Raw genomic sequence first — 20,128 nt, 5'->3', positions numbered from 1 at the left:
CAAGCATCTTTATGAGAGGCTCATAGATGTGAACCAGATCCATGAAAGTTGGAATGAACTGAACCAGGAAGCACCAACTCCCGTTTCCTTTTCCGTGCTGATTTTGTAAGCACTCCAGTGACTGATCTAATTACAGCCAGCGTTCTGAACTTCCAGGCTGCTCTTCTGATGCATCTTTCCAATACGCCGATCAATGGGACACGTCCGATTTTACACATGGCCGCCTCTTTTCTGCGATTTTAATTTCAGTTGTTCCTCCCGGCTGCAGTTCCATTAACAGGAAATCAATGGAGCGACTGGACTGACCGCACTCCTGTTTCCATTCAGATGCAGAGCGTGGATCCACCTCCGCTCCCAAAACAAGCCGCCCGAAGAAGAGAATCTTTGATCGGTCCGCATTTAACCTGATGTTGGTGAGCACAAACTGAAGCCACACCCACTTTCTGTTATGGAACCATACTAGTTTATTACTCAAAATAACAGCTCGTTTCTACCAAAGTTTGAGATTTACGAGAATAAAACATGCAATTACGGGGAAAAAAAACCATCAGCACTTAAACATTTTTGCTTCTCTGAGAACAAACATTTGTGACTAAACTGCAAGGAAAAAAAATGCTGTTGGAAAAGATCACCACAAAAACAGTTCTAACAGTTTCTTAACACTTGAAGGTCACAGCATACTCTGCATTTTAGCTCCTGATCTCATTTAGAGCACCCAACAACTGTTTAGGCCTTTTTTGTTGTTCAGATCAAATCAATCTAGGTATTTTTAAAGGTCTGATAGGTGAGCAATTGATAGGTGTTATAAAGAGAAATTTCTTAAAATACTGAGTCCTTTAAAAAAAAAAAAAAAGTTTGGAAATGAAAAGAGTTGGAAAATAAACTCAAATGTATCAAAACAGAAATAGGAGTAACAGTACATTAAAAAAGGACTCTTGGCATGACACCAAAGTACAGAGAAACAAAACAAAAAAAACAAGCCAGGAAGCAGCGCTGATTTGAAAATGGAGCTGCAGGAACAAGCTGTCGACAGTTGCTTCAGAGGGCATCATCTGGGTTAGCGCCCACCGGTTTTGCGACCAGCCCAGGACCGGGAGCGAGAACGTGAGCGTGATCTCGACATGGACCGAGACCGGGAGTGGGAGGGGGTCTGCACCCGTCTCACTTCTTCTTCGATGTAATGGGAGGCAGAAGCTTGATTGATGTTTTCGTGAGGGGATGCAGATCCTTGGCGTGATCTAGACCTCTCTCTGGACTCTCTCCGAGGTTTGTGCTTGTATCTGAAAATACAGACGACACAAAGCAGAAGTTTTTAGTCATTATTATACTGAAGCACCAATTTTTATGATGAAAGTTTCAATTAAGGTCTTGGGAGGAATCCCAACATTACATAAAAAAACAGAACCACAGCGAAACAAACTACATAATGTATTTGATGAAACTGTTGGAGTGAAGTATTGTACCTGTCTTCCTCGCGACTCCTGCTTCTTCCTCTTGGATACATTCGTCCACGGGTCCTTAAGAAATCAAATTTATTTTTCTTACCACTTCAATGGCAACCGAGTCAAGGGAAAAAAAGCCACCAAGAGGAAAACTTACTCTTTAGGAGACTCTGATCGTCTGCGCCTGCGATCATAAGACGGACTGCGGGACCGGTATCGCTCATAGCGCTCGTATCGCTCATATCTGTCGTAGCTGCGGCTGCGTGACCGTCTGCGTCGGCTATCTCGGTCGTAGTCGTCATATCGAGATGATCGGCCCGGGGAACGCCTCTCTTTTGTTTTCATCTGATTGGGTGCTGCAAGAAAACAAAACGCTAGTTTAAATACAAATAACCCCCCAAAAAATTATTCATACATGCCACAGGGATCGGTGATTAGACTACCTAAGAGAAAAAAAAAAACTAAAAACTACTAAAACTGTTGAAAAAGCAGAGAAAAAAACCCCACAGGATGGAGTATGATGTCTGAGAAAGCAATTCTGGATCAAGATCAAAGCATTTTTTAAACATCTGATGGAACGAATAAATAAATAAATTCAGGGTTCACTTACTCTTCCGGTCACCCTGGGCAAACTGGATCTCAATCTGTCGGCCACAAACCCACTTTCTGTCCAAGCTGTGAAGAGCATCTTCTGCATCTCGCACATCCTCAAACATGCTGATCGGTTAAGGGTTTTGTAGGTTCTCTTTTGTTGATCACTCACACAAATTCAACTTTCTTTTTAAAAAGTATACACCCATTTAAACTTTTTTTTTTTAAAGCTAAAAAGCAGCAAGTGTGGAAAAACAGCACATAACACAAACACGCTCAGTGCATTTTCGTAGCGATAAAAGATGAAGCAGGGTTTTCAAATGAACAATTTGTCCATGGCATCAGGACAAAAAACAAACATTAGTATTTGATTAAATTGCTTTGACCAGAATTAAAATGTCAATGTCACACGTAAAGCTGATTTTTGGGGTCTTTCGTCAAATTTGTAGATTTGTCTTGGGAGGATACAAAATAATTCAGACATGTTACCTTTACCCATGCTTGACTCTGAACTTCATCTTGATCTTTACACGCTTTAATCGACTCCCAGAGAGACTTGGGTTTTCTGCTTGCTTTTCCTCTTAAACCTCTTTTCTTTTCCCCATTTCTTTGCCGCCATTTCCAAGCTTTGTCTTGGTTCCCTTTTCCTCTTGGCGCTTTACTTTCTCTTTTCAATCTTTTCCCTCCCTCTGTTCCTGCGGGTCTGTGTCACTTGTCTTTACAGCTACTCTACATGGGTCTTTGTAACTCTTTGTGGCTGGTTCCACAACTGGATGCTTTTACATTTTCTGAAGCAATAACAGAAAAATATGTGTGTTAGATATTTAATCAAAAGGAAATAAAAAAAAAAACAAGACAAATGTCAGAAAGGTGCATCTTTTCTGCTAAAATGTGACAAGAGTGAGTGTTAGAAGGAGTACACAGAGTCCAAACTCTTTGGGAAAGGATATTGAATGTATGCAAATCCTCTTGGTTGGCGTGTATAGAAGTCAAGTGGGATGTAGACATCTACTATTGGCCCATAGCGGCCAAACTCACGCCGTAAATCCTCAGGCCTGAACATCGTAAATACACGGGTGACTCAACTGACCATCATGGCAAATTTGCCGATAGAGCATCTACAACAAAGAACTGCTGCCAAAAGGGACAGTTCAACCCCAAACAGCGTATCTAAGGTGTTTTCAGCCACAAAGAAGTTTACTGAACTTGACATGTGGTTCTGAAGCAAATGTTTACAATCTATAAACTGCCATCTTTAATGCGAAAATGTTTTTGTTTTTTTAAATATAGAGCAAGACATTACTGAAAAGTCTGATCAATCAAACAAAACAAACCTAATCTTAAAAAATAGTATGTATACACATTTCTATGCAAACATTTGATGTTCAAGAATCGTATAGATATAGAACAGTATTAAGTCGGATTTTGTGTATTTAATACTTTAGTGTATGTAAAATACAAAACTACAGAGATGATCACAGGATAAAAATAAGGAAAATATAATCATCAACAATTTAAAAAAAGAACCCCACCCCTTTCTGCTAGCTTGTTGTTTGGGTCAACTGTCCCTTTAAGAAACATTAGTATTTCATCTACCCATTAATAGTAATACCCAAGAGCATAGGTAGAACCATAAAAAAAGAAAAAGGCATCTGAAAAATTCATTGATCAAACAATGCAGAACATGCAGATTGACACAGGCAGCCAAACAGAACATATTTGATAAGGAGAAAACATGTTTTGACTTTAAAAAAATGTGTTTTCGTACAATCCATTGAAATAGGCATTTTTCCTTTTAATTTGGTCAGTTTTCTTTTCAACACTGTTGCAGGTGTAAAAATAATACAATAATGTGACTATGATGCGTACATTAACATATACATTTAAAAAAAGGTAAAGTACTTTTAGATTAGGTTTTATCTTTTAAAATATGTAATTAATTACAGTATGCACTACTAAAGACAGTTTACACGTTTCAAGTACTACACAAAAAAGGAACAGTTATAATATGCAAATATTTAAATTAATGGAGACTATTCAAAGTTGGGAACACAATGAAACCATTGTTCGCAATTTATTAACATAACGAACTTTAAAACAAAAATATTCATTAATATACTTGCTTAAGGTTTTTTAACATAAAAATAGGGTATTCTCCAAGTAGGAAGTCTATTCAAGACTAACATTACTAAGCGTCGCCGTCCGTGTTTAGTCTGCGTCAGTTTAGCATTAACGTAAAAACTATTGAAAGGAAAAAAAAGGTACTTGGTTAGATAATAACATACAGTGAACAATTAAACACAAACATTGGCTATCCTCGTAAAATAGCATTAGCTAGAGTTTTTCATTGAAGCGGGGCTCGAAATTAGTAGTCGTTTCCCCGCGGCCTACAGGCGCGAGGCCGACGCGCTAAGCTAGGCTAACTCGGCCTGCTGACGTTAACAAAACCGGATCGGAGGGAAAACCGTGAGACCTGCGCAGAACTCACCTGGACTCATCGGAGATGTTCCGGACAAACAAAGACGTGTTTGGAGGCCTCATGTATCTGGCCATACAGCGACACACTCAACAGAAGGAAACGGTTTCGACACGATGCCTGCTAGGGGGTAAAAACACTACACGCATGCGCACTTAGAAGGCGCCTTTTGATCTTTTCTTCGCATGGAGCTCCATGGCGCCACCATGTGGTTCTTTTAGTTTATAGCAATAAACAAAGAAATACGTACACACGTTTGTATTTGTAATCTTTATTTCACATAACTTTGTCAGCTAATTGAACATTTCGTCCACAAATATTATGATTTCAGCATATGGAACTTCAGGTGAGCTCTTCCAGAAAGACTTTAGGCCCGTTTGCTTTTGCTGATGAACGTTACTGAACCAGAAGTGATGGTCTGAAAATGAAGAAGCACAAAAAGAAGATTTGACTTTCAAATATATATTTTTAAAAAAAAAAGAATTTTGTTGCTTGCTCACCTCTGTCATTTCATCCCCCCGGATCTCTCGAACAGAAGTGAACTTGTCAGCCTCACCAATTAGCTTCCCGTTTTCCTCCCTGATGATGCACTGAGCAAAAACACAACACAAGCAGTTTCTAAACATTTCCATGCAATTCCCAGTTTAATGCATAAACTCAAGCGTCACCAAAGTGTTCTTTCTCCACTTCAATTCCATTGATACCAACAAAAAATTAGTTTTAGAAAAATTGTGCATTAAATTCTTGGGTCCTACCTTAACCTTTCTGCCATCCACAGAAGGAATTTCTGTCTCCTGTCCAAGGGTGAATGAGTACACCCTGGTAAACATTGGAGTCTTGATGGTGTAGACAAAATCTTTACCATTCTGCTCTATCACTACTACAGGTTTGACGTCCTTTCGCATTTTCACGATCATCTCAGGTGCCCCTTGAGTGTACATTTAAACACATGTAATTGCTCGCACACACACAAGAAAATCACATGAAATTGTTTTTCTCACCTATGACTTTGAGGAACGCTTCTAGGTTCTCCTCAGAATAAACTTTCCAAGTTCCGCTAAAGTCCATGTTGGCTGCTGTTCTTAGTGCTCACGATCACATTAAACACTAACTGGTTGATAAGCTGGGGACTTCAAACTCCCAGTTGTTTGTTAGGTTTCCTATGAGACCCTCGTTTTCCATCGAACCATCTTCAGAGCAAGCAGATTAGCAAAACCCCACACTAAAATAAAAATATCTGCAAGGGAAAAAGGACCATTCTAATACGTAAAATTACTCTAAATAACAGTTTATTATTCTAAAAAAGAATGTTACTACTAGTTCTTTTCTTGTGCCTCCATAATCCAACACAGTTCACAATATACATTTATTTCAGATTTCCCATATTTGGCATTTACAATAAGTTTTTCTTTACAAGGTACAAAAAGTTTAACACACAAAAAGTTTAACACGTAATGCAAAAACCTTTAAGGCAAACGTGCAGGTAGCAAAAGCTCAGAGCAGTGAGGTTCAGCCACAATCCAGTCCCTTCAATTTCCCTTCATAAAAGTCCAACTAGAAAGAATGCTGTTTTGTTCCAACATGCAGAAATATTATATATAATGTTTGCATCATAGCCCAAAACACTTTATAAAGTATTCACATTTAAATGCGTGCTTGAAAAGCCATGCAGGAGTCCCTGAGAAAACACTGACGGAGCTGCAGCCTGTGAAGATAAACAGTGCTATTCTGGTTCAGACTTTGGTTGGTTTTGTAGTGAAGTTTAATACTTTTAAGCAAGTTTAACATTCATAGTGTTTTCCTGACGCCTGAGTCCTTTGCTGGGATGTAAAATCACGTGTTGGTGCGTCATACTTCAAGGCTCTCAGCTGATATTCATGAAAAAAATTCCCCAACGGCACTGATAGATGTCCTCTAGCAGCCACTTTGATCATACTTAGAGTACATTTTTAATTATTTGCATCTTTGAAAGAGAAACAACAGTAAAAAGTGGATCATACTCTGCGGACGGACTCAGAAATATGTAAAACCTTGTGTGGCACTGTAAAAGTACAATTTAAAGTGGCAGTATTCATCTTCTGGACAACATATAGGTCATTCACTGAAGGACACAGTCAGAAAAAAATGAGGGTACAAATCCTATATGTTCTGTAATGTTTCTACAATATTTGCAAATCTATCTGTTGGTGATGCATTAGTCTCCTCATCTGTGCTTTGAAAGGAAGTAAACGTCAACCCTCTGATTCTTCAAGCTGGTTCAAATATGTGCTCTTCTTCCTTTACATTCTAAGATGTCGACTCATTTCAGCCTGCAAAACCAAGCCTGATAAGTTATTGGTTTTCAGTCACCGTATTACATGATAGAAATGATAAAAAAGCAGTTGAGTTGAAAGAATAAATTCCAGAAAAAACCAATGCAAAGGATAAATATCAAGCATGTTTGTATAAAGAGATCCCAGGTCCTGCTTAAGTGCCTTCTCATCAGCCTTCACCTTCCTCCTCCTCCTCTTTTGGACCGGGGTCACTGAAGCATCTTGACAGTTTCTGTGGCTCTTCCTGGCTGTCAGGCGCATTGGCGCTCTGCTCAGCGTCACCTCGTTTTCTCAGCCTGCTGCTCTGACCGGGTCTCTGAGGCGACTCGCTCAGCAGGCTGACGGTGTCGGGCAGCGTCTCCAGGGCGGCTCCGTCTCTGGGGCTCTCGCTCTCATCGTACGTGTAAACTTTATGTTCTGTGGGTTACGAAATTAACAAACAGAAACTCAGCTACCAAACATAAAACAAACTAACTAAGGATGAACTGTTGTCCCGAAGCTTTCTGTGCAGCAGCGAAGCTCCAACTTTGTGGTCTGACTGCGCTGCTGTAAGGATTCTAGTCATTTTTTCCACCAAGATGCTCTTATATGCCAATAATAGGTTTATTTTGGGATTCAGTGGTCTAATCAGAGCTAAAGATTGTCACAAAATACTCAAAAAGCCCTTGTGATGGGACCTGAGCTGGAAGGCCAACAGGTCAGAAATCCATGTTTGACAGTTAGGGCCTGAGTTTTAACCATGCTGTATTTTTACTCATTTGCTCACTTGACAAAAACACATCCTGAAAGCGCCCCCTTTCTTAATCAGTGCATGCTTGAGGCTACAGTCAATAAAAGGAGCAATATAGAAATTATACAGGATAAATATGATTTGAAATCCAACTTTGAAATTACTTTTTTTGCCCCTTAGTAGGGAAGTTATACCTAAAATTCAAACTGATGTTTACTTTGCAATTTTTAAATACCAGTTTGAATTATGGGTAAGAAAAACCTCCAAAATTGTCTCACATTTGACCAAATTCCATTTTCAATTTTACCGTGAAAAACACTGCAAAACCTCTATCTTGATTTCAAGTTCTGGTTATTTTAATGCATGTTTACACATTGGCGTTTTGTCCCACTGGACAAGTGTTAAAAGATAGATGCAAGCAAAAGTTTCACTTAAAAAGTCTCTTTTCAAACTTTCTCTGAATACTTTGTAATCTCATGCAAAGATGTCAAATCTATTGGAATGTTTGTTTAAAGTCCTGCAGGAACGCAAGGAGAGTCTGCACAAATCTGATCGGTAGGATTCCTCTTAACAGATAATAGCAGATTTCTGCAGTTCAATATGCTGTGACCAGACCATTTCAGACTGTGAGAAAAACATCAGGGAGGAAAAAAGAGATGGTCACATTCAGATTATGACAGCAGCACATGACTGTTAGACCATCTTTCTGACAAACAAGCAGTTGTCCCAACACAGGCCTCCTGATGCAAATGTGCCTTCAAAGGTGGCATCATTGAGGAAAGAAGTGACTTTTTCTAATCTTCTATAGCGCTTTCCTACCAACAAGGCCCAAAGCGCTTTACAGTCACACACACATTCACACACTGGTGGCGGCTCCGCTGTTGAACACTGGCTCCAGCCTACCACCAGAGGCAAGGTGGGGTTCAGTGTCTTGCCCAAGGACACTTCGACTCATGGGCATGCAGGGCGGGAATCAAACCTGCAATCTTACGATCATGGGTCAACCGCCCTACCGCTGCACCACGGCCGCCCCAGGTTTGTGTAAAGCAACATGACAAATTATAAACTGTACCCACAAAAATGTGTAACGCGGGGATCTTTTAAAGATGTGAAAATAGCGTTTTTTTCCCCCTTTTTGTAATGCAACCAGAATTATTTTTGTGTCTGCTACTGACCTGGCTCAAACCAGACTTTCCTTGCAGAAGGAGTCTCCTGGCGGTTTGCAGGGACAGTGAGGTAGTGACTCATCTGTCATTTAAAAAAAAAAAGGACAAATTTGGAGAAAATGAGAAAACAGGACATTGAATGATCCTGTCAATATGATTTTTAGCACATCTGAAAAATAAAGCATTTGTATTAAAAATAAAGGCAAAAATGACACAAAAAACCTCTTTCCATCTTGATAATTAAAGTCAGTGTAAGAACCCACCCTCCTCTCCATCTGCACCCTCTGCTTCCTGAAGCGGATCTCACTCATGCTGTCCTCAAACGGGTCGCTGAACAGGTCATGTCTGCTGTATGAGCGAAGCTATGCAGCAACAAAGCAAATGAGGAGGGGATCACAATGAAAAAAAAAAGTTCTGCTTCAGCATCAAACAGCCGGACTTCCTGCTCCCCTCACCCTCTGCCGGGTCTTCTGCAGGTTGGCTCGCAGGATCTTCCTGATCTCCTGCTCACGTGTCTTTGAGATGCTGGGGATGGCTCTTTGTTTGGGTGGAGCTCTCTGCTGAGCATTTCTGGGTAAATGTTAATGGGTCAAATTAGTCAAACAATACAAGAAAATGTATATATTTAAGCACCTTGATTCTAAAATTAGCAGAAAATTAAAACAATATGGAAACAAAGGGTTTCTTTATTGCTTAAAATCTTGAACTAAATGTATTGAAATGTTAGGAAGGCCACAGAAAAGATTAGCAAAAACCTTTAAAAAATGCATAAAGAATGTAGTTTTATATTTTGGTATTTGATAAACCTTTTCTTATTTTTATGTCTCATATTTTAAATTTACAGAAAATTAAAAAGTTTTAAGATATTAGTTTCCTATTTTATAACCTCTCTAGGCCTGAAAAGCAACACTTGAACAGTTTTCATGATAACTGAAAGAAACTAGCGTTTCATTTTCCTGAATCTCCATCTCTTTGTTGGCGGAGGGGTTTGAGGGCCCCAATGATCCCAGGAGCTTTGTTTAGCTTTGAGCTGGATAAAGTTTTGCTGGGATCAGGCTAAATGGATTTGTTCTCCAGTGGGCTCATCTCTTGCAGAAGGGACAGTGAAGTTTGGGCATTAGGTGACGTTGAGGTCTTTGTCATCCTGGACTTTGGGAACCAAAAAAAGTTCTTAAGTCAGAAAACTTTCAACTCTTTGATGGAGAAGAAGACTTAAAGAAGGTTGGAAGGTTTCAACTAGTTTTAGTTTGGATCATCTCCATTTACATCTTGGATTCTGAAACTTTTTTCTTCAGTCAGATGACACAAGTAAAGGAGGGACTATTTGCTTAGTTTGTATGGCTACAGGCCAATAATTGACTTTGATTTTTGTCATCTGACAAGCTATGTTCACATCGCCATCTGCAATATGCGCTCAAGCAGCCACTACGTACAAAACGCGCGTCCGTTGAATGCGTGTTGAAAGTTAAACCAGGTTGAACTTTGACCAGTCAGGGACTCGGATTTGGTATTGACATTTGGATGGCGTCCCTTTTAATTGATGGAAGCGTCAACCGTTTGAAAATTAATCATGGAGAACATATCATTAATTGTGAATTGTGTCCAGCTGTAATTCAATAAAACCAAATCTTTCATAATTTCGCATTAAAGTTGTAAGGTGCCAAGCCTCTGACAACTGTAGGTGGCAGACATGCACTACTAAACAGTAGAAAAAGAAAAAGAAGAAGAAGCCCCTCCTTACTTGTCCAGTGTGAACAGCATGGCACATTCAAGGAAGCATGTTTAGCGTGTTCTTGAACACATGTCACATGTCTGGTGTGAATGTAGCTTCAGGAGAAAAGAGGAGGCTGTTAACTGGTTACCACTTGGAGATAAGAAAGACCAGATGACAGGGAAGGATACTGGGAAAACCTGGCACGCCATAAATTGTTGTGAGGATCTGCTCGGAACACGTGACAAAGGAACCGGTCCTATATCTTTATGTCCTCTTCTATTTTAAGACATCGAGAGAGGGCAGGCTTTAAGATGACCGGGGCAGCTGCTGCAAGTTTGTGCTAATCTTCAAACTCAGAGGCGGCCACGGCAGACAAGACTGAACAGCTGAAGGACAAGATCTCCAGAGGGACAGCATAAAAGGCTAAAACTGAAATATGGCAGGAGCTTGTTGAAACCATGAAATGACATAAATATTCAATAACTGGATGCGATAAAACCCTCTTAATCCCAATTCATATTATTATTATTCCACTGAGGAAGATTGAGTTGACACAGACTCTGTGCTAAATTAATCCAGGAGGAGCTTGGAGCTGCTACGCCTCCTCTGAGTTCTAATAGAGGCCATATGAAGTAGTTTGGTCAGAAAGCCACAAACATGTAGGTCTAACTGGGAGGAGGTCCCATGGCAGACCGCAGTCATGCTGGAGATTATATCTGGGTTTGTGCCTTTGAGGAAAAACTGGGAAAGATGGCCGGAAAAGAGGAAGCCTGAGAATTCTCGTTGTGACTCCAATAAACAGCAGATAATGAATAAATGAATCAACGCCCTGCAAGTGTTTTTGTATGATCCGATTCTATCATTTATTTGTAAAATATCATGTTTATCTGCTTTTTAATTGTTTGGTGGCATTTTAATTTATGAACCAACCATTTTTGTGAGAATGATGAATATGAATCTGTATGCATTATTCTGGGTGTGTGTGTGTTTTGTTACTGACAAGCTTCAGACAACAAGAGGTCCCAGGTGTTGCAGATTGGGATAACCTAATCTCCACTTTGCACTGAAACTCACTGCAGGGAGGCTGCAGACGCCAAGGACGGCAGCTTGGCGGCACTCCCGCTCTCCACCAGCATCATGGCTTCTTTCATCTCCATCTTGTTGTAGAAGGAAATGAGCTGAGGCTCACTGGAGCGATCACCGGCAATCAGCCACTTCTTCACATACGTCCTGTTGAAGCGATTCAACCTACATGCAAAAGAATATCAGTTTTGTGTTTTTCCAAATGAAAGAATCATCCCCTAAAATGAGAATTAAAGTTAGTCAAATTCAGGTGTATCCTTATAAATGTGAATAAAGCTGTTTATTTAGTTGAAAGGGACTCTTTTTTTTCAGTGCAAAGTCAATTTTTCCCAAAAGATAGATGTAGAATGGTATGAAATACAACCGACAATCTAAAATTTTGACAAAACTAGTCATCTGATATCTTCTTTTATTGATTATTATGAGGCTTAAAGTCAAAACTTTACATCTAAAATAAAACTGAATGGTTTAATTCATCATTTTGTTTGTAAATTCATTAATTTAAAATACTTGTATAAGTGTTCCAGAAAGGGAAAATGTTTCTACATAACCTGCTTAAAGAACTATGAATTCTATTGGATGGGTGATAAAAATCATACTTGTCTTTCCAGTGATGATGTCCATAATGTCCACAGATGTCTTCAATTCCTGTCAGGAGATGGTCCAGGAACTGACAGAAACGTTTGAGGGCACAAAATGTTCACAAATCCGATTTCAGCGATGTAAATCAGTGGTCCCCAACCCCCGGGCTGCAGACCAAAACCGATCTGTGGGACAGTTGGTATCGGGGCCGCAGGGACAAAAACCCAACCTACATTTTTTCCAGTTTCATTCATCACCCGATTGTGAAGGAGCTTTTATTTTGGAAAACTAGTGGCTTCTCCCTACCACATCCGACTCATTCATCAGGAGTCTTTACTCGAAATATTGATCTAATGCGACAGTTTTGTTCCCATACACCATAAAAATGCATAATATTCAGTAACCAGGTGTTGAACGTTATGCTGCTATTAAAGTTGCTCAAATTGTGGATTCACATTTGTTATTCTTTTTAGAAAATACATTTTTTAGTGACTTTCTTTTTCATTGGGTATCTATCCGTTAGACCCTAAAATTCAGGCATGGCTGAAGCTGGCGTGGATTCTTTTAGTGTCTAAAAATCCCATTTTAATTGTTCCTACTTGGTTCTAGAGTACACATAAAGTTTAATTTAATGTCTTACAGAGGATTAATATAAAATTTACTTTTAAAAGTTGAAGGAAACTGGAAGCTAAAAAATAACAAAAAACTGAAAAAATTAATTTAAAAAAAATGGGACGTCCACTTCCGCCTTGTACAGGGTGGTCGGTGTCTGACATTTACCAGTCCACGGCCTGAAAAAGGTTGGGGACCACTGGTTTATACGATACAAGGATAATATTTGAGTGTTTCCATCGATAAAGGAATGACTAAATAACAAACAAAACCTGCTAACCTGTGTGTGAATCTCTTCATTAATTGATGCTTTGCTTTCTTTCTTCTTCTTCACAGCCAGGAGCTCCACCAGAGGCCTGATGGTCATCCCCTGAAATCGACAAGATACCTTACATAAAAAAACCTAATTGAGTAATTTGTTTTTCTTTATCCTTGGGTCTCTGCTTAGAAAAATTAACCTTATTATAAAAAAAAAAAAGGAATTGTGAATCATTGTTTTTATACTTTTAAATCAGAGTGTAAACGCCCTCACCTGCACAAAGACGGTGAAGAAGATGACAGTGATGATGGCAGTGAGGAACATGTCCTTCTTCTCTGTGTCGGTGAGCAGGAACCCCAGTGAGAAGGCTATAGCGCCTCGCAGGCCACCGTAGGCCACAATGAACTGGTCTTTTTTGGTTAGTTTGATGATACGGAATTTATTGATGATGAAGGTGAGACCGACGACTCCTGAAATCAAAACAATGAATGGGTTCAGATCCGGTTGGAGGGAAAACACTGTTTACCAAAACGTGAAGAAATGGAAATATTCTGAAAAAGGGGCGTGTCAGTAACAGCGAATGTTAGACTAGTTTGTCTATTCTAACAGTGTTAAATTACTTCAGTGAAAGTTGGACATTTTTTTATTAATTTTATGCTCCAAATGACTCTTACAGTAGACTTTTTTGCACATGTAAGATCCTTTAGCTTATGTGTACATATGTATTTCTTTTTCTGGATGGTTTTATTATTCTAAAGCAGTTTGTGCTGCCGACAGTCTGCAGGAAAACATTATCACTCAGAAGAATGGTAACAATGGAAAGAAATCTGGGTGTGGATTCTATTTTTGCGCACTGACCAAGCACCCTGGACAGCAGGCAGAGGATGAGTGTGAAGATGACAAAGATCCAGTTCCAGTTGTGAGGACCCTCCACTGTAGACACTCCGAGGAAGATGAAGATGAGCGTCTCGCTGACACTGCTCCACATCTTCAGGAAGTATTTTATCGTGGTGTAGGACTTGTGGGAGATGTTGGCTTCCACATAAGGCCGCATAATTACTCCACATGCAATTAAACTGTTTCCAAAGTGAATCAAAGAGAAGAGGCGGAGAAAGCACTTACAAACACTCGTCTAGAGGTTTTGTTAAAGCCTGAATAAAAATTCCACAACATCTCGGTAGAGTTCTTGCACTTACGACATGATCCCCGACAGATGGAAGACCTCTGCAGAGAGATAGGCCATGTAGCTATAAAGGAAGACAAAGAGGGGCTCTATAACCCGTGAGTGCGACGTGAAACGGGACGTGAAGGCTCCCAAAACGCCGTAGATGACGCCAACCATGACTCCTCCCACGGAGACCACAAAGAAGGAAACCACGCCAAGCAGCGCATCGCCGACAGTCACTGTTCCTTCGTGGGCAAACTCCTCAAAGAGGTGATACAAAACCTGCAGAATGAGGGGGAAGACCTTCATCCTACTGTTTCAGACCACACAAGATTGATTTAAAGCTGTCCTAACATAATTTATAGATGAAACTTTATAGGACCCAATGCATATTTATAAAAACATCAAAATAAAAAACATATATGTATACATAATAATAAAAAAAACACAAGATTTAAAGAAAAAAATCTATAGGAGATAATCTTTAAAATCTAGCTCCAATCATCTTTTGATTCATTTTTTAAGCTTAATTTTCGTATCATATGTACAACATCATCGGAAAAATGCCACAAGAACATGTAAAGAAAAAACAAAATAACAATTTCCTTTGGAGTGGGACTTTAAATGTTCATCACACACTTTAGATCTCCAAATGAAATAAGAAAACTGAAAGAAGGGTCTCTCTCTTCCTTATTTAAAAGATTTTTCTGATTTCATGAAAACAGCAATTTTAAGCTAAAGCTAAGCTTCTCCATTCTAGATCTTTAATCCCATTCATTCAAACTAACTATAAAACAACTGATCTGGCATCTTGACAATAAACAGCTGTTTTCTAATCCACTGAGTTCTGCCTAATGTCAAAGTTCTGGCACACACGGTTTGGGTCTGAAAAAGAACGGTGAGCTTTTTGGGTTTGCAGAGTTCTGGTGCATCCCAGACTCTGTTAAGGATCTAAAAAAAAAATGTCTTTTTTTTAATAAAGAATGTAAATGTAAATGTAGAACGGATGACACTTCCTGTAGTGCATTTCAAAGTAAAAGTCACTGAAGCCAGGACAGTTAATGAAGGGCAGCAGAAACATGTAGTTACTCAAAAGTCAGACTTTTTTTACTGATCAAGTCCTTCTATATGACCTTCTCTATGTATTTATGCAATTTCTGGTTCCTTGTAAATAAACTGTTGCATTAAAATATGAGGAACATGTTAAATTATTATTGTATAGCTTACCTAAATAATTTTTTGAGAAGTTGCTACCTAAAACAGAAAAACCAGAGCTTTTACACTGTATGAAAGGGTGTTATATCTTTAGAGAAGCATGTGAGAGTGTTTTAAACATCCTGCTTTTGTGCTTTGATTTTGATTTAAATATTTTCCAACCAATCTTTTTTTTAATTATACATTTTGTATTCTGGATTTTTGCAAAAAAAAAAAAAATGTTTTGCAAAGATCATGCGAACTTGAAAAATCTGCATTTAAATTTCATTCTGCATGAAACAAGTAGCGACTTTTAAATGAGACTTCAAAAAATGAAAGCGTGATTCCGCTTGATATATAAATCTTGAATTATCAAATAAAATTAGAGGAGGACTCACCACAGTGACGGCATCATTGAGGAGCGACTCCCCAAAAACCAGGATATGCAGCAGCTCGTTGATGTGGATCTCCTCAAATACGGCCAGGACGGCCACGGGATCCACCGCTGAGATGATGGAGCCGAACAGCAGGCAGGACAGCAGGTCCACGTGGCCCACCCGGGCCGCCTCAATCTGACAGACCGCAAACATCATCCCACCAATAAAGAAGGCGTTCCACAGCGTGCCCACCACCGCAAACACCAGGATGGTGCCCATGTTCTCTGTGAAGGGTCGGATGGGCAGGAAGTAGCCGGCGTCCAGGATGATGGGAGGCAGCAGGTAGAGGAAGAAGAGTTTTGTGTCTAAGACTGGAGGCGTTTGATCCATGGCTTTGATGACGCCACCCACCAGCAGACCCACAAAGATCAGCAGACAGCTCTCCGGGACGATGTGCGACACTCTGGGGATGATATGAAATCCTACAAAGACAGGAATCAAAAAGACCTTTAATGATCAAAACATGTTCTTGAACAACAAAGGGATTCAGTCACAAAGTATTAAATATTTGCTCGAACTTTTCTAAATTAGTCTTTAACAAAAGTTAAATTAAGCCCTTTTTTTTGTAAAAAAGAAACAGAAAAAAATGTGTTTAAAAAACCTACATTATATTCACAAAACACCCAAAAGTGATGTAAAAAGTGAATTAATTTCAGAAATACTACTTCTTTAAAACACATAAAAATGCATCAATTCAATATATTGCAGCAAATACGATTATGAAGAAGAAATCCCTGGGTGTCAAGGAGAGACGTAAAAATAGTATGCTAGCCGAGAAGTACTAAACTAAATTCCTAAAGTAAAAAAAGAAAAGAAATATATCATATATATATATACACACACACACACACACATACACACATACACACGCATTTTCAAGAAACAAAGTTTAAGCACAAGAAAAAAAAAATCCACAGAAATCAACTTTTGTTTTTTTAAATGTTAAAATGAATAAAAAAACATTAAAAAAACATGCATATAAGTGTTTGGATTTTGTTTTTTTCTTTTAGAAAGATGTCTTTGATTCTAATTCCAACCCTTTACCTATTTGTTTATAGTGGTTTGTTCCGTGTTTTTGATTTCTTTAATTCTCATATTTGTTAGTTCAAAACATCCACCATCAGCTGGAAATGCAGATTTAATGTGTCCCATCACTGATGATTTTACCAGTTTAAACATCTCATATGTGGATTTCTTGACTGGATAATTATTAAATAAACGCCTTTTTAAGACCACTAAAACTACTGTTAAATATAAATTAAAAAAGCAATAAATGTTGTGATTATTGTTACTGTAATGACTAGAATAATGAATCTGCGATCGTCCGTCACGTGACTTAGCTCAGCTGAACAAACATTTAGTCCGTCAATCACGCGGCTGATGTTCGGCTCACTGTGACGAGGCGAGCTCTCCCACTGACTGCACACTGAGATCCTTGTTATCGAGGGGAGGCGGAAGTGGGACTGGCCCTCGCAGACGACAGCTGGCCTGACAGATAAGAGGCAACAGAGCTCCTCTGTCCGTTTTGAAGCCACTGAAAACCTCACAGCCCAGCAGAGGCAGAACTTTTAAAGAACACAACCACAGCCAAGATTTGGTTAACTAAATCCTAACAGAGGTCTTCAATGAGTTCCAATTACTTCAGATTTTACTTAGCTTCCATTTTTAGCAGAGAAAAAGAACATCCATGATAGGCTAACTGACTTTGTCCGTCTTAGCTTTGGTGTTGCCTCGGTCAGAAACGTTTGTGTGTTTTAGGATGATGGCTCAAGTAAGCCAACAGGACTGTGTTCGTAGTCTCTGCAGGGAGGTACAGGAAGGGAATAGGATGACTGGAGATGAGCCCACTTTCAGAGTCAGCATGAAGCTTTGACCACCGAGCTGCTAAGAAACACAGAGACTGGAAACAAACCGGCACCATGTGGTAATCTGGAAGTGCTGTAATCTGGAAGACTATTCTGTGTTGTATTCTTCAAAAACTGAAGAATAAAAATATGAAATAAATGGTTTCATGCTGTGAAACAACTGTAGAGTGTTACAAGTAGAAGTCAAAGTTGACACAATGCTATTATCATCTTCAAATGTTGCCTTTGTACAATTCAGTGCTTAGATAACTCGAGGTGGTAGATCTTGAGGACCAAAGCTGACCTAAAGACATGTCTGCTGAGTTTGGATTGACGTTCTCCTGAACTTAGATTTTCATCTAATTCAAACAACTCATTCAAACATTCTAGTCACAAATTATTATTGACTCAATAGTTGTTTTGGGTCAGTTCCTTTAAGCTCTGACGTGACCTCTTTATCTATGTTGTTGTTCACCTTTTGGCACATCCCTGCAGCGAACCAGCCGATTTGCACAGGTGCTTTGGCAGATTTTTGTGCTGCCTGCCCTTTCTGACACAACCCGGTCTCTTATTTGGGATGGAGACAGGCACAGGGGGGGCCAGACTTAGCCCCTCTTGTGGCTACATGGATACGAAGGGTCTTGCTCAAAGATCCACACTGGATGAAGCTCATCATGTCCTCTGGGAAACAAACCGAGCATCAGTCCTACACGCAGCCAATTGAGCCATCCAGCCGCTTAATGTCCACTTTATCTATGACATCACTCTTTATTTCCTAAAATAAGCATCCATGTTTAGTTGAGCTCATAACTTTATCCTCCCCAGGGAAACTCAGTTGATGCACACTGAACATCTTCAGGAGAACTTGAAGCATTTTATCATGAATAAGGTTTTTTTTTGGCGTTAAACAAAACGGATTTTTCCAAGATTAAGTGTAAAGTGTTCAGATGAGGAGGAATTGTGAACACAGAGTACACAGTTTCTGTCCCCCCTCTAATGAAAATTGTATTTTTTGTGTTTTTTGCATGCTCTTGATGCCTTTTTCTAATGACATGTATAAAGACAATTAAGCTTAAAGTAATTATCTATTGAAATGGTTGTGAATCAGGAGCAGCTGAAAAAAAATGCTGTCGGAAAAAGCTTGTCAGTGGAACACAGAACCTACAATGGCGAGCTAGATTAAAAGATGATTGAAATGGGACTTTAAAAAATACAAATGCCAATTGGAAAGCAATTCTTATTGATTTTTTTTAGTACCTTTACTTTCAAAGAAAAATCATTTTTGCTCTGCGATAAAGAACATTAACTCTGTCAAAAGCCACTTTAAGCTGGCCTGGCTCCAGTTCTTTATGCCCTCGCGCCAAAGGTCGTGACTCAATGTTGACTAAACAAACCTTCATACTACGCCCAAAATCAAGCCAAACTGTTGATTTTCAGGTTCTTTTGTTTATTTACATAACTCTGTGTTCTTAAAAACTGTGCTCTCTAAAACTTTGAGTTAAAAAATCGTTTTAATTAAAATAAATCTGTGAGTTAAATAACTGTTTTTGCCCTTTAAAAATCCTCAAACCACCTTTAAATATCAAATAAAGTAAGCAAAATCTTTTCAATCAACTTTGAGCAACACAATGGAGTGGAACTTCTTAAAAAAATATTTATTTGTCTCTACATAAAGTTTATTTCTTCTTCTCTTTAAAATACGTTTTTTTAACTCGATTTGGTTTGATAAAACCAAACTTATATCTTTAGAAAGGGATCCAGGAGATTTTATTTGTTATTTATTTGTGTTTGTTTACATTCCATTGACTAGGTGATCAGTACAGATCAAATAATGCAACATCTGGCAGATGTTTTGGGGCTTCCAGATGCTGCGTGGGGAATCTGACTCACCCAGTTTCATGAGCAGCGCCAGAAGGATCCACAGAGAGATCACGAAGGGCTTACTGACGTGCTCGTAGTTGAAGGCGAGGACGGGGAAAGCTTTCCGGTGCTCAGAGGAGTTCCTCGGGTGATCATGGGAATCATCCAGGCTGTGTCCGGATGGATGCCTCAGCGTCTCGTTGGCTCCTGTCGCAGCATCGGGGCTCGCAGATACTATCACCGCCACGAAAACCAGCAACAACAGGCTCACACAGCCGGCCAGGCGCCGACTACATTCCGAACCGAGACCAGCCATTTTCAGATGGGCTGGACCGCTTCACTTCAGCAGCTGAGGAGCTGATGGAGGATGCGGACAGGGAGCGCACGGCGCTCCAGGCACGCGCGGGTTTTTATGACTAAACTCCTCAAGCATGTCAAATTTACGCACAGATGTAGAAGAACAAACGGCGGTCTCTGTTGTCATACAGGCTCATCCTCAAAGAAACGTTGCTTTACAGAGACAACCTCCGAGCTCTTGGCTCGCGCGCAGAGGCAGTTTGAAGCCTGCCCCCAGCCGGCTGGTGGCGTCACCTCATCAACTTCAGCTGCATCTGCCAATCGCAGAGTGCGTTACAGCGACCTCTGCTGGTAGGAAGACCAA

At 39.6% G+C, this 20,128-nt stretch overlaps 3 protein-coding genes across 3 annotated transcripts; all 3 read right to left on the bottom strand.

Moving 5' to 3' along the window:
• Positions 1 to 440: 440 nt before the first annotated feature.
• srsf10b (serine and arginine rich splicing factor 10b) lies at positions 441 to 4,680 on the bottom strand. The gene is made up of 6 exons (XM_011481022.4): positions 4,522 to 4,680; positions 2,984 to 3,088; positions 2,053 to 2,156; positions 1,600 to 1,798; positions 1,464 to 1,517; positions 441 to 1,280 (listed from the first exon to the last, which is right to left on the bottom strand). The coding sequence occupies exons 1-6, from the start codon at positions 4,584 to 4,586 to the stop codon at positions 1,058 to 1,060; spliced, it is 750 nt and encodes a 249-aa protein (XP_011479324.2). The 5' UTR covers positions 4,587 to 4,680; the 3' UTR covers positions 441 to 1,057.
• Positions 4,681 to 4,764: 84 nt separating this feature from the next.
• On the bottom strand, positions 4,765 to 5,719 carry fabp10b (fatty acid binding protein 10b, liver basic). Its single transcript, XM_004074282.4, has 4 exons — positions 5,511 to 5,719; positions 5,265 to 5,437; positions 5,010 to 5,099; positions 4,765 to 4,927 (listed from the first exon to the last, which is right to left on the bottom strand). Exons 1-4 carry the CDS (start codon positions 5,575 to 5,577, stop codon positions 4,877 to 4,879), a joined length of 381 nt encoding a protein of 126 aa, XP_004074330.1. The 5' UTR covers positions 5,578 to 5,719; the 3' UTR covers positions 4,765 to 4,876.
• Positions 5,720 to 5,861: 142 nt separating this feature from the next.
• slc9a1b (solute carrier family 9 member A1b) lies at positions 5,862 to 20,102 on the bottom strand. Its single transcript, XM_023959978.2, has 12 exons — positions 19,498 to 20,102; positions 15,725 to 16,185; positions 14,164 to 14,414; positions 13,826 to 14,043; positions 13,241 to 13,437; positions 12,989 to 13,078; positions 12,114 to 12,184; positions 11,506 to 11,679; positions 9,173 to 9,287; positions 8,981 to 9,079; positions 8,727 to 8,799; positions 5,862 to 7,238 (listed from the first exon to the last, which is right to left on the bottom strand). The coding sequence occupies exons 1-12, from the start codon at positions 19,781 to 19,783 to the stop codon at positions 6,991 to 6,993; spliced, it is 2,283 nt and encodes a 760-aa protein (XP_023815746.1). The 5' UTR covers positions 19,784 to 20,102; the 3' UTR covers positions 5,862 to 6,990.
• Positions 20,103 to 20,128: the final 26 nt, after the last annotated feature.

This window comes from Oryzias latipes, chromosome 11, assembly GCF_053564925.1.
Source record: "Oryzias latipes strain Hd-rR chromosome 11, Olatipes_Hd-rR_3.1".
NCBI lineage: Eukaryota > Metazoa > Chordata > Actinopteri > Beloniformes > Adrianichthyidae > Oryzias > Oryzias latipes.
Note: the sequence above shows the minus strand (reverse complement) of the source record. Positions and strands in the feature narration are given on the sequence as shown.

Coding starts and splice junctions, on each gene's coding strand:
- srsf10b (XM_011481022.4), bottom strand. CDS start 4,586: ATGGCCAGATACATGAGGCCTCCAAACACGTCTTTGTTTGTCCGGAAC. Junction 3,089..4,521: donor AACATCTCCGATGAGTCCAG/GTGAGTTCTGCG, acceptor TACGATGTTCAG/GCCTGAGGATTTACGGCGTG. Junction 1,799..2,052: donor TGCCCAGGGTGACCGGAAGA/GTAAGTGAACCC, acceptor GTTTTCTTGCAG/CACCCAATCAGATGAAAACA.
- fabp10b (XM_004074282.4), bottom strand. CDS start 5,577: ATGGACTTTAGCGGAACTTGGAAAGTTTATTCTGAGGAGAACCTAGAA. Junction 5,438..5,510: donor AGCGTTCCTCAAAGTCATAG/GTGAGAAAAACA, acceptor TGTACACTCAAG/GGGCACCTGAGATGATCGTG. Junction 5,100..5,264: donor TGGATGGCAGAAAGGTTAAG/GTAGGACCCAAG, acceptor GTTTTTGCTCAG/TGCATCATCAGGGAGGAAAA.
- slc9a1b (XM_023959978.2), bottom strand. CDS start 19,783: ATGGCTGGTCTCGGTTCGGAATGTAGTCGGCGCCTGGCCGGCTGTGTG. Junction 16,186..19,497: donor GGCGCTGCTCATGAAACTGG/GTGAGTCAGATT, acceptor CTGTCTTTGTAG/GATTTCATATCATCCCCAGA. Junction 13,079..13,240: donor TCTTCACCGTCTTTGTGCAG/GTGAGGGCGTTT, acceptor TGTCGATTTCAG/GGGATGACCATCAGGCCTCT.